The 13,972-nt window shown below is 44.3% G+C and overlaps 1 protein-coding gene across 7 annotated transcripts in view; it reads left to right on the top strand.

Moving 5' to 3' along the window:
• The window catches only part of CEP128 (centrosomal protein 128), a 361,449-nt gene that overhangs the window by 333,833 nt on the left and 13,644 nt on the right, over positions 1 to 13,972 (top strand). For 4 of the 7 annotated variants that reach the window (XM_073610792.1, XM_073610794.1, XM_073610790.1 and 1 more), the window contains 2 exons: positions 3,991 to 4,125; positions 10,165 to 10,273. In XM_073610792.1, coding sequence (XP_073466893.1) covers positions 3,991 to 4,125; positions 10,165 to 10,273 — 244 coding nt within the window. The remainder of the gene's footprint in view (positions 1 to 3,990; positions 4,126 to 10,164; positions 10,274 to 13,972) is intronic. The other 3 variants (XM_073610796.1, XM_073610795.1, XM_073610793.1) reach the window with 1 other exon arrangement.

Genomic DNA, 13,972 nt, shown 5'->3' with positions numbered 1-13,972 from the left:
CTTAGTTTTCCATGGCTCCCAGGCCAGGGTCATGTATGTTTTTGAGGAAACAGATGCAGAGACTCCTAGATCATTTTATTTTACGAAATATGGCAAAAGCAAGCACAGAAATGGCCCAGAGCATAAAAGTGAATCCCAATTACCACACACACATGCAACTCAATGGCTTTCGGCCTTTCATACACCCCAAACCTCATTACAGTTACTCCTCCAACCCCACATGCTCATTGCTTATCTCCATATACGACACCTGTGACTATTATTAAAAGCATTCTTTTTTTTTTCGTCATCTGTGCCCGATTAGGGAGATTTCTCTTCACATCCTGTCTTGTAGACTCAACAGGAAGCAAGAGGATCTCTTTCCAGTATGAAAGAAATTCCATCTTAGACAGTTGTCACAAGAACAAGTGTTCCCCATTTGAAGATTTCCCAGCTTGTTCTGTTGGTAGCAACATCGTTTTGGACTTGCCCTCACCTTCAGCCCCTGTGATTGGTGATCAGAACACATATTGGGGAGGGGGACACAAAACGGCAATAAAAAAATTACTGATGTTCTAACCTCTCACCACTCTATCCAAATCTAAAATAACCATCACCGCTCTTCATAAACTTTTAACAAACAAATCATACAATTATTTTCAAGGAGAAAGAGTCCTGTACAGTGAAAGATCCACCAATGCTTGCTCAGTGGCTGGATATAATGTACAGTGTAGGAGCCGATTAGTATTCTGGTGTTGTGGTCATTGCAGGTCGCGTAGACAATGAGGGACATGGAGACAGCAGGATCCCCAGATGCCATGGGGGTGATCAGGGCATTGTGGAAGCTCTGCAGGAAACCGTATGAATCACATCTGTATTTCCATTGTTTGGCAGAATATAGCTCAGAGTTAAAGGTTTCCCCTGAAACGGGTTGAACACCTTCAGCTTACAGAGGACGCTGTTCGTGATTTACAGCCTTCAACTTATTAGCTTCCCCCAGGACGGTCATGTACTGAGGTCTGAAATCAGCTGCTGACATGGGCAGCCTGGCATTGCCATCCTTACACAACTAAAGAGGTAACTATGGAAGCACAAAGCCGATTTCAGATAAGAGCTCAAATTTCACAGAGCCCTCAGCTCTCTTATTAAAAGGAAAGGCAAGGTTCACATCTATGCGGGTGCAGGAATGCGTGTAAATTGCACGCATCCCGCAGCCACACTCAAAACGCGGTGCTTTAGAAAAAATGCACAAGGGTGCCATTAACTCCTAACGGCACTCCCACACACTGAAAAACACAGTGCGGTTTACAACGTGCAGAAAGCAAGGTTCAAAAGCTCCATGTGATTTCCATGCGGTCACACGTTTTACTTTTTTTTTTCTTCAGCCTCTGAACACCTTTGTTAGCCTATGTGGCCATGCATGCATAGAGGTTTACAGTTGTATTAGAGGAGAACTGTTTAGAGCAGGGGTCCCCAACCACCGGGCCATGGCCTGTTGATGACCGAGCCGCACAGTAGGAGATGAGTGGTGACTGTGGTCCACACAGGCCTATTATGGACTGCGGTTGCCGCTCACCTCCTGCTGTGTGTACTCTTCCCGGTCCTCCATCCTCCTGGCTAACGATGTCATCCAATCTGCAGGGTAGGGGGTGGGAGGAGCTGGAGATCGGAATGGAGAGCTCCTCCCACCCCTTGTCCATTAATGTAAAAGGGACTGCACAGTAATGTAAAGGGGAGCTGAGGACACAGATATAAAGGGGGGGGGGGGGGAACTGTGCTCTAAAGGGGGACTGAGGACAGACTCCGTGCTATCATGACTGTCCATAGGAAGTGAGCCCCCCTCCTCCTTTCATTAGGCCCTTAGCAGGAACATTGAACCACCTTAGTATTCTTTCTTCAGGCTGAATCTGGCACAGCAGACATTGTGAGATCATCCTAATCTACTCTGTCTGTGTCCAGATTATGTTGCAAAACATGTCATTGCTTGGGTACCTATCGGATACCCAACATATGGAGCAGGTTTGCTATTAACCACTGAACCCACTCTGGTTGGATTTTGGAGAGCAGCATGCTAAGCTTTAGCCACATAGGTAAGATTACTATGTCCCTGGTGCTCAATCTTCACCCCTTTTGATACTTCTTGTGCAGCCCTCAGACCCAAGCAGTAATTAGTGACAATAGGAACATCGAACAACCTCATCTGTAGCCTCAGACCATCCCTGTACATGCTGAATTTTAGACCGCAAACCCTTGGTGATGTCGAGGGCTAAACTGGGGGTCCTCTATGCCACACACAGGTCTGTCACTACGCCTGCACTACCCTTCCCCACAGGGCTTCATCCTGTGTGACACTGTTGGTTGCCAGTCTAGATCCATCTCTCTATATGGAGCCTTGCTTGGTGAAAAGGTTGCAGGTTTGTGGCTCAGGTATGGGTCTGTAGACTTAAGCCTACACAGGCCTCTTTTATCCTAGTTTTGGGGCAGAGAAGGTCCATAGGTTCAACTTTACTATCTTAGGGACTGGTGGTCATAACTCTAGGAATATCATCCCAGCAGACTCTACTGAGACAGGTATTTTGCTTTGAGATGGGTTCCCTTTACATTGAGTTCAGAGACTTGGATCTGATTTGGAAGTTTTCTGTCCACACAGAATGGGCAGATTGCACATTCATGTCGGGCTGGTCAGGGATTTTGCGACTATATATATGGATTTTAGCTTTTTTTTTTCTAAGGAAGGGGGAGCGATGGGCCCGATTTAGTTTTATTCCGGCTTCTATATAGCTGAAATATCACTCTATGAGGATTTGTTTTATCGGCACAATAGAGAGAAGTTTGTCCCATATGTTGGTATGTGTGTGGAGGGGTGAAAATAGGAAACAGGTGTGGTGTCATGGTTACCGCATGTGTATCGCCAGAAACGAAGCCGCTTTCTACAGATTTAACTGCGACTACAAGCAGATCGTGGCTTGGCATGCAGTCACTGTACGAGAGCCAGGGGCCAATATATGGACATTCATCATTGCAGTTGCATGCCCAGGAATGAATATCCTCCCAATAAATTCTGCTTTTTGGTGGGGCAATTTGTGCATTTAATAAAAAATATATATTTATAGTATTGTACATGAACGTTTTTGTGTAGCCAGAACACTTTTTTTTTTGTTGTTTTGAAAGAAGTGTCAGATTTTTTTTCTATATGTACAGTTTAAAGCTGAACTCCAGGCAGGTAATAAACAAATACACAGTTCCATATTCATCAATACATCATTGAATGTTTTTTTTTTTTTTTTCACCTGAATCTGTTCTCAGTAAAGCTGAGGTTATGAGAGGTAGGAGAAGCACACAGATTCAGTCAATTGTTCTGCTGTGCAAGGGTCAGGGTGATGGGGGAAGAAATGGGTGTGACAGAGGGAGTTTACTGCTTTTCGTTCACTGTCCAATCATAGGATGGGGGGGGGGGACACACAAGACCTGTAAGTGTTACTGAAGTGCAGCGAGAAAAATTGGGTCTCCTGCCTCCTCCCTTGTGGAGAGTTGTGTTAAAATAGAACTAGTGTCCTCATTGGAAGATTTCCCCTCTATTCTGGTGCTGGGGACAACCCAAATTTTTTTTCTGTTTTGGCGATAACAGTAAACTGGTCAACTAGAGAGGGTGAATCTCCCTAACGGGGACACAGCAATAAAAACCTAACAGGTGTTCTAATCCCCCCTCCACTCTATCCAAAACTAAAATCCATTTTGTTATACTTTAATCTCAGGTCTGGGTGGATAGGAATGCAAAGTCTTTGGTATATAAAACCGCTCCAGTGTATGTACTGCATTTGGCGTGTATTTAGTGGTTTGAGTGGGGTTCAGCAAGTTCTGTAAATGCCATATATGTTTTAATGAATCCAATTTGCTTAAAAAAAAGGCAAAGGTCACGGAGCTGTCCGTATATAGCAGATCACACAGAATGACATTGGACTACTTTTATACCTGTAGCTGTATTGATCCGATAATCTGTGTTCTGTGTAGGACTCTCACCTCCAGCGTGAAGTAATGGAGGAAAGGTATGCGCAGTATCGGGAGATCATCGGCTCCTTGCAGCAACAGCTGGAAGACTCAAAGCGACGAATCCAGGATTACAGGGTATGCCATTCTTCCTTACAGGTAACCTCACAGAGGTCTTAACCGACCTATCCACATCTAGGTCACTGGGCTACCCATTTTGGTTTCTCAGACTACAGATGAGTCTGCACACTGCCTATCTTAAGTGATCTATTCATTACACCTACATAGCAAACATTGTAAGTCCACTCAAAACGGAAGACTCTATGGAGCAGGGGTTGGCATTTTTAAAGAGATGAAAGAAACTATGGTCAATGATATGTGATGAGATAAATCAAGGATGAGTGCTCCACAGGGGAGGTTGGGTAAGACAACCCAGTGGGGCTCCATGAGAGAGGCAGGGTGAGAATATAACAGCGCTCCTTGGGAGAGGCAGGGTGAGATTATCACAGCGGTGCCCTATTAGAACAACTTGAGTATAAACGTAAAAACTTGACTTTTGGCTAAGATCAAGTGGTAGTATCTGTTCTTTTCAGTGTCCAATAGGGGTGCTATGCTGTCTTTCTGGCTAGGTAGTATCCCTGCTGGAATGATGGGGGCTCTGAAGGCTAGTACTTGCTGGAACAGAAACCAGGATGCCCACAGGCAGTTGAGGCACAGGAGTAATTCCCTTGGAAAAACTGGATAGGCCCAGTTCCTCCGGATTTGAGTGGATCTATTTTGTCTGGCCATGGGCTGGGAAGGCAAGAGAGTCTGTGGTATCTGTGACCCCTGGGAGTGGTCGCCATAGAGGTGCTCTTAGTAAAGCTTGGGTGTAGGACCCCACAGTCACAGCACCAAATACTGTATTTAACACACACCCCAATTTTAAGAGGGAAGTTTAAAGAAAAAAGTTTTCACTGCCCCCTTTACAGTACACAGCCCCCCTTGTCCAGTATACAGCCCCCTGCACAGTATAGAGCCCCCCTACACTCCCAGGAGACTCCCAGTCTCGTGGGACAGCACTGCCAGCATACTCTACAGTTAAGAAAACTGTCACTCATATTGTAAAACAAAGCTTCCATATACCTCAATAGCTCAGTTTTTTTTCACAGACCTGGTCACATGACTGCTCTCCTCTAAAGTTACATAGATGTTCATGTGACTGCTCTCCTCCTCCAATCTAAAGTTACACTGGGAGGAGGAGAGCAACCAGAAAAAAAAAACAGAGCTATTGAGGTATTTAGAAGCTTCGTTTTACAATGGCAGACAGAGGAGCAGTGTATGAGAAGGGGCTGGCAAGTGATTTTTTTTCTCAACTCTAGACTATGCAGGCAGTGCTGTCCTAGGGCCAGGAGAGACGGGGCAGCCAGCCTGACATCCCCCCCCCCCAATGGGTGTCTTCCAGGGCGGACCGCCCCCTCTTGGTAAAACATATTATCGGTGTATAACACGCAGGCACTGTTTACCCTCTGTTTTCAGGGGAAAAATGTGTGTTATACGCTGATAAATATGGTACTTTTTTATGCACTGCGCCTTTTAGCTAAGTCTGGGGCAATTTTTGTTACCGGGCCTCAGGGCCTAGCCACTGCACATTGCATGGTCACTTATATTTATTTTTCTCCATTGTTTTGTGTGTGTGTGTTTTTTTTTTTTCTCAGGATAGAGGTTGAGGCCTCAGGTTTGCCCTGATGTCTAGGGGGAGGATGTCTGACCTTCAAGCTCCTTCCTCCTCTGACCTTGGTACTCAGTGGTTGGCTTTGGCTGGCCACAAGGAGAGTGGTCCACCAAGCTTTCTGGCTAGCCAGACCATGTCAAACCCTATGTCCCTGTCAGGAGCCTTGCGCCCTGGGGCATTAGGGAGAGGTCCGACCCCTTCGGGGGGCGGATAAGGCACACCCCCCTTAAGTGCACTTTTTAGTGTGTGTTTCACATGCATGTTTTTTTGTTCACAACGGCTTTAGTTCTATAGCACCACCCCGGATAAGTAATATAAAATAAACCTAAAATCTTGTATAAGCATAGCACACACTCCTTGCCTCGGCTTAACGTGGGGGGGGGGGGGGGGGATAACAATTGGCCAGAAATTCAGGCCAGTCCTTTGACTGTTCTTCTGGGATCAATTAGTCAGAAATGTCTACAAAGGTGCAGAGTGTACATTAATCATGTCATCCATTATAGTTCCAAGACTGTACAACAATCACCTTATTTCTAGGGTCATCTTAACATTGGGCACAGACGGGGTGATTTTTTGCTAGAACGATTACACTATTAAAGTTGCCCATTCAATCCTGTGATTAATAGCTAGCGATTGCTACATGTGCGTGTAGTATCACTCCATTGCACACATTTAGAGCACCGTGCCACCACTAGCAATTGATCACTACAGTCCACTGTTTCCTATGCGTACTGCTTGGTCGCTAATTGGGCAATAATCTCTCTATCAAGAATTGCCTGTGTGTGTGTGTACCCCAAAGCTGCACCATCAGAATCCTCCATAGACTACTGAGGGATTTTTGAACTATTGGCTACCCATCGCCAGGTAGAAGTGATTCATTGTGGATGTGCCATTATAGAGAAATCAGATAAGGTATTGCGGGTTATTTGCCTGTATCAATGAAGGGTCCTGAAGGTGTTCGTCTTTCAAGGTTAGCCATGTAGACCTGTAGGATGTCTTATTTTTTTTTTCCTCACCCGCGCTGTGTAACTATGGAGACTTCCTGGAATGCCGTAGCATGTAATGTGTGTCCCAGCCACTAACAATCTGCTCAGTGGGTGGGCCCCATTCACTTCTATGGAGTTAATTACCCGTGATCAATGATGAGATTTTGATTGCGTGACCTAAGTTCACCCGTGGTGCTCTAGCCTGATGCATGTGGCCAGCGTAGGGAGGTGAATAGTACACAGAAATGTTGAGGCCTGGTCCTATACATTTCACACTCACCTGTACGTCAACAAGGCAGGGAAATTCTGCTTGGTAATAAATTTTTCCAAAGCCGTCAAAACTGAGATCAACCAGTGTGTGACCACCCCCCCAAACCAAGGGCACTGTGACCTCCTTCGCACAAACAGTTCTATGACCAATGCAGGCCCCCTTTTAACCCTTCCACTGCCAGCGCCAACTTTTTTCCCCCTTCATTTTACATAAATATACACACACATATTAAAACGTGCTTAATCTCAAACATTTTTTTCTGAAAGCGAAGGACACATAAAAAAACAAGTTGTAACGCCCAAGCCCAATTTTGCAACTTTGACATGTGCTAGTATAACTGTATATATCATTGCAATGACTTTGTGTATCCAGGTAAATTGTATCTTTTTTTCAGGACAAATTGGGCTTTCTTTTGGTGGCAAATAGTAATGGATAAAGTTGTGCTCAAAAGGTTGCATCCCCTTGGCAGAAATCATGAAACTTTGCCATTGATATTGAAAATATGACTGATCCTCTATTTAAGGATAGTGATCATATTAAATTATTATCTCATAGTAGTTTGGCTCCTTTTAAAATCTGAATAACAGAAATCACCCTAATCAAAAGTTTCCATCTTCTGGAATGTTTGGCCTTGGCTGTGATTGGTAAGGGGGTGTGGTGGCTGAACAAACTACACAAGGCATTCTGTGTGTCTGCACAGTGTCCTGTACCTCTGTGACCTGAGAAAAATGTGTGTGCTGCTCAGGCTCAATAGGGAGGGGGGGATGTACACCGCGCATCTGCAGCTGCTGCTAGAGTGCTGACAGGGGATGGAGCCTGTCCTTACTCCTGCAAAAGTTCAAGAAAGGAAGGGTGACCCCTGGAAGTCGCACAGCTATGGTGTCCTGCTGCAATGAATGGAGTGGCAACCTCAGCCTGGACTCCGACCAGGTAATGACCCCAACTTGTTTCACTCCGCCCCCCCAGAGCTTAGTCATGGGGATCAATACTAAGCTCCGGAGGCGGAGTGAAATGCAGTGGGGTCCTGTCCTGGTCGGAGTCCAGGTTGAGGTTGTCATTCCATTCATTGCAGCAGGACACCATAGATGTGTATTAGAAAATACAAGTATGCGAACACACGCGGAAAAAAAAAATATTTAGGGTAACATACATTTTATGCTGGTTAAAAAAAGGTACCATATATTTTTAAAATTAAAACAATAAACCCCCCCCGGCGCTGTTTGCTCTTCCTCTTCTCTGAGTACCCTCATAGTAAGCTGCTGGCTATGGGAGCACTCATGCGGACTCGCTCCTGAGCCAAGCTGTGTGTGTCTGTGGACACAGCCTGGCTCTGCCCCGCCCGCTGCTCCATTCTCAGTGTGTCTCTACCAACATGGCATGTACATGACTAAAGCCATACGCATAGCGTACCAATGATGTAATTGGATGATCAAAAGACAGGCATAACACACCCATGCAGGAGTGAATAAGAATATGAACATATACAATGTGGGGGGGGGGGGGGGGGACTTGATCAACAGAAAAATAAGGATAATGTAGAAAAATCTATGGCAATGTCCCATTGTGGTCGATCAAAGGCGGTAGACAAGAAACTTTCATTAACAGGCCCAGCAGGCAGTTGACAAAGAGGTATTGTAAAAAGGGTAAGGGGGCCGGTGGCTCAAAATTTGCAGTAAGAAAAAAGCAAAAGGGGAAAATAGTGCCCCTCAAGCGAGAGGGGGAAAGTGGGGAAGGGACACCTAGAGCCAAGAGAAAAAGGACAGGGGGAAGAGAGGGGAGGGACTTTGCCATGGGGGACAACAACCTTTGTTCCCAAACGCAAGCAAAAATAGGGGGACTACAAGCATAAGCTCTCCGATCACAAGTGGAGTAACCACATAGTAAAACGGGAGACTGGTTGGTAATCAACAATTCAAAAACGGTATGAGTGAGCGTTCGCTATTAAAAACCAGCAGCTAGCACAAAACCAACCTTGCATCCAAAATATAAAATGTGACAATGCAGTGCTTAAAATATTATAAACCAAAACAATATGTGCATGCTAAAAAATGGTGCAACACAGACACATTATAAGTAAATAAAAACAAATCATATGTTATGAGGAAACCACTGACAAAATGTAGGTGGGGTGGGGGGGAGTCCTTTAGGAAAGTGCTTGTCCTCCAAAATTGCAGTAAACTTTTCGTTAATTAAGATGTTTTGTATTCTAGATTTAACCTCCTCAAAGCTAAAGGAAGGGAGCTTCCACATGTGGGCTTCAGTTTTCTATAAAAATTAAGAACATCAAGATGTGAGACTGCCATGGCACGTCTTTTATTGGTCCGCAAAGGCTTCCCAGGGGTTTTCCTTAATATTGATTTGCGTAAGCAACAATACCATATTATCAACCCTAATCCATAGGCGACGCTCCACTGGGCAGGACCACCATATGTGGAGCATGTTGCCATCAACACCACAACTGCGAAAACAAAAGGGCTTATAGGTAGGAACATATTTAGCAATATGTGCCTGTGTAAAATACCATCTGGAGAGGACTTTATAAGAGTCTTCAAGGGTGTGGAAATTGCAAGAGAATTATTAAATGGCTTGCCAAATCGATGCCCAATCTTCTAGAAGGGTCCCGTTCTCTATGGGTACAGTAAGACTGCATGGCCTCAAACGGACATGTAAATTAGGGATGGTGCACCTTTAGTGGTCACTGAAGATTTACAGAGGGATTCTCAGCCTGTGAGGGTTCTCTGGAGAGTGTGATTTTGGGTTAGTGACTCAACAGTGTGGCGCAGCTAGAGGCAAGGAAACCTCCTCGGTGTTTAACTGACAGCGGCTGGAGCTTAATGGGTTTTGTTTGGGGTCTCTGTGCTAAGAGAGAGAAGACAAGTGTTGCTGTAGATGGGCACACCACTGGATTGAAAGAGGAACCAGGTAAATAAATAAGAGGGGCTTGGGGGAACTGATCATGGAGGGTTTTTGATGCAGAAAATGCCTTAAAATAATGGTTGTACACATCAAACATGAAATATGAACAAAGCATAACACTCTCTCTCATATATATATATATATATATATATATATATATATATATATATATATATATATATATATAAAATATATAATACTTCTGGTTGGCACTTGTTCATGTGCTGCAAAAATTGAGCATCACTGGCACAGTTAGGTGTGAAATAAATTATTTTTTTTCTAGTCAACAAAAAACATTTCTCTCTTTACAGGAAGAAAAATTCAAAGCAGACATCCAGAACGCTCGCTTATTAGCGATGTCCTCATCACTGCGCGCAAACAGCGGCTTCCTGTCCAGCTCTCTGCGTTCAGATGTTACCTGTAAGTTTTAATTGTAAATATCTTCTTAGGATGTAATATTAAAAAGCTAATCTTTCCAAGTTCTTATTTAATTTATTAAAAGATTAACATACACTTTAAGCGCAGCTTTTAACGAAAAATGAAAAGGTAACCTAAAACCAATTATCCTGGCCACCCCTCCGGACCCCACTGCACTTGTGCTGCCAGTGTAGTGGACCATACAGTCTCAGAGAGAGTATCCACCATAATGCTTGCAATGACAAGCACTCATTGGTCAGCACAGCCATGGCATCATGGCATTAATCTGATTGATTGGCATTGGGCAATACAGGCCGGCTGGGAAGATTTTTCCCTCAGACATGACACTTGAGCAGATGTGTGAAAGTGGTAGGTCTTCATCCTGAGCTGACATACAGATGTGTGGAAGTGGCTTGGGTCTCCATCCTGCACTGACATACATATATATATGGAGGTGGTGGGTTTTCATCCAGGGTTGACATACAGATGTGGGGGGGGTCTCCATCCTTATCGGACATACAGCTGTGTGAAAGTGGTGGGCCTTCATCCTGGGTTGACATTGAGATGTGTGGAAGTGGTTTGGATCTCCATCCTGCACTGACATAGATGGGAAATGGCTTTTGATCTGCAGTCTTGTGGAACTCACACAGCACTTTATGCTGCTTGGTCTAGTTTGCTTGTGTTTGAAGTGGCACATCCTCCTCTCCAATGATGTGGCTGATTAAAAACCAGTGTTGCTCAATGGCAGAAAGTGCCTCTTGTCCACAACAGTATGTACTATTATAGGCGAAAAGTTACAGTAGGACTGCTGCAGGTATAACGTAGCACCTCCTAACCCTTCTTGGGAAGTTCTGACAAGCAAAGCTTTGACACTTCCTGCCAATGCTCTACCGTGCTCACCCCTGCCTACCTTTTTATTAACTGGTGATGTGGTCAGTGTCCTTAATCTGTTTCTAGTTACATCCAAGAGTGACCTCTACTCCTTAGGTCAGCCTTTCTTAATCAGCGTTCCATGGAGCTTTAGAATTCTGCCAGAGGTTTCTTGAGAATTTAGCAATTTCAGCCTCTCATATAAGTAACCACTGACACCATTAATCCTTTTTGGCTATCTGTAAGTGGGGAATTCATCCAACTGACCAACAATATAAGCCGCATTCATCCCTTTGCCCACTAGTATATGGAGGTCTTCACTGACCCCCAATGCTGGGAACAGCATGGGCCACCTCTGTGAGGGAACACTGAAATTTTCACTCTATGCTTTTCTGACCATTATTTGTTCTGTTTCCATATTATATAGAGTAGTCCCGGGTGTCAACCACTTAAATACCAATATCCTTATACTTTTATTTATTCTTTTATCTTAACTTACCGTTCAGTCCAATGTACCACGAGCTGCAGATAATAAAAATTAGCAAGGGTGCCCTGAGACATAAAAGGTATTTCAAGTGTTTCTCCGTGTTAATAAGATTGAAAGAGGCTGCCTTATATTATAAGCTGATCACATAGAATCTTATCCTAAATCCTATTCACATGTCAATAATGACTTAGGAGTTTACACCTGAAGCTGTGAAGTGTAGGATGGATGGAGGGGGCTTCATTCTAGCTCCCAGCAGGAACTCCAAAAAAAAAAAAAAAAAAAAGATAGACATAGCATGAAAAAAAGACCCACCAAATGTTTTCCTCATGAAAACCGACAACATTCCACATTTCCAACAAGTGTTGAAGCATGAAGCGCAGTGCTCTGATTACTTTGTACGGAGCTTATGTCAAAAGCGCTCCAGCGCGGTGTGAATGCCAGGACGGCTCTGTGTACAGTAAGATGGATTTGGAGTGCGCTGGATAATTGTCGTGTTTGGGGGCAGCTCTCGCTCTGTGTGTAAAAACTTGTCTATTGTCCTCAAATTGTTTGCGGCTCTCGGTGTTGCACACAGAAGGTGACTGGGGCACACACACAACCATTTCCTTTTTACTCAACAGTGAGGTGACCCCGGGAACTTGGTGAAGTGGTTCATTTGAGCCGGGGAAGTACATTCATCTGAGCACAGATAATCGGTCCAGGCCACATTCCTGGCTCTTCGCCCAGTAGTAGTATTGTATGCGTTAGCCGCTCTAGGTGGGCTGTGTTCCTTGGCTCTCGGTGGACCCTGAGGTCTCGCAGATACACATTACATTGTAAGGAGTTAGGACATTCCTCACTTTATATCCTGTCATGTACCGTTTGGCAGATTAAATATGCCGTGTCAGCTTTAATCTTCTTAAACAAAAGTGGAAAGCAGATCAGGATGGAGGCTGATACATGGGGGGCTCTGACGATCATGCCAAGAGCAAGGGCAGACTACAGATCCAATCTCCACTATGGTTCAGGATGTCAATATTATTATCTTCTTCTGATCTTCATGTAAAAATACAGGCCTGGATGTTATTTCTTACCTTCAGTTCATCAGAGGGAGCGTACAATTTTTGACCATTTAACCTCCTTTTTTAAGGATTTCTCCATAGATGTAAATGCTCACATTGGTCCTCGTCTCTAGAAAAAACAGCCAATGCATTCCCTGAGACAAAGAAACCCTAGACACACCAGTGGTCACTTGATCTGTCCAAAGCCATTGTCAGTGGTATGTATGGACTGTTGGTCCCCCTTCCACTGTTCAATGTGGAAAGGCAGCAGCCATGATGCAGTGGGAAAAAGGGAGGGGCTTAGGAGGAAATGAGGGTGCGAGCCTTCACCCTGAATAAAATTGTTTCTTTGGTAGCCAGTTGTGGGGAAGATTCAGGTGTCCGGCCAAGTGTATCTTACATGAGGTTCCTTATGCCACTGGGAAGCTTAACCCCTTCATGACCCCAGGTCAAAACAAACCTTAAAGAGGAAGTAAACCCTGGTGGGTTTTACTTCCTCTTTATTTCCCTGCAAAGGTAAAGCATAATGGGCTACTACTATGCATCGCATAGAAGCCCATTATGTGTCACTTACCTGAAACCGAAGCCCGCAATGTCACGGTTGTCCCCACTACCAGGGAGCGTCCATCTTCGCCCCTCTTCCTTCCGGAGCCGCAAACTCGGGCTCTGTGACTGGCCGGAGTCGATGGACGTCACTCCCACGCATGCGCGTGGGAGCCGCCAGTCACAGCACCACCCCTATTAGAAACGGCACAGCATGCCCTTTCTAAAGTGCGCATGCGCCGTAGTCATGGGCGCTCGGCTTTTTCGTAAATATCTCCTAAACTGTGGAGGTTTAGGAGAGATTTCCAGCACCTACAGGTAAGCCATAATATAAACTTACCTGTAGGTAAAAGTGGTTGTACAGGATGTACAACCACTTTAACGTGTTAGTATAACTGTACATATCATCATATGACTACTACATATCATTATATAACTACTTAGTGTATCCAGGTGAATTATACAGTATTTTTTTTCAGGACAAATTGGGCTTTCATTTGGTAATGGAGATCTCCTGATTTTTTTTTTTTTTTTTTTTTATTCTGCGAGGAAAACTGGCCCAGAATGGTAAAAAAATGAATAAAATTTAAATTTAGCCTTAAGCCTCATACACACTATTAGATTTTCTGCAGATTTTTGTCTTCAGATTTACCAAAACCATGTAGTGCAAGGGCCTGCCTGACTGCATACAAATTGAAACTCTGAAGGTTTGACCTCATATTATATGGTTTTGGTAAATCTGAAGACAAAAATCTGCAGAAA

The sequence above is a fragment of the Aquarana catesbeiana genome, linkage group LG13 (genome assembly GCF_042186555.1).
Source record: "Aquarana catesbeiana isolate 2022-GZ linkage group LG13, ASM4218655v1, whole genome shotgun sequence".
Taxonomy (NCBI): domain Eukaryota; kingdom Metazoa; phylum Chordata; class Amphibia; order Anura; family Ranidae; genus Aquarana; species Aquarana catesbeiana.
The sequence above is the reverse complement of the archived record's forward strand: the minus strand, read 5'-3'. Positions and strand labels throughout refer to the sequence as shown.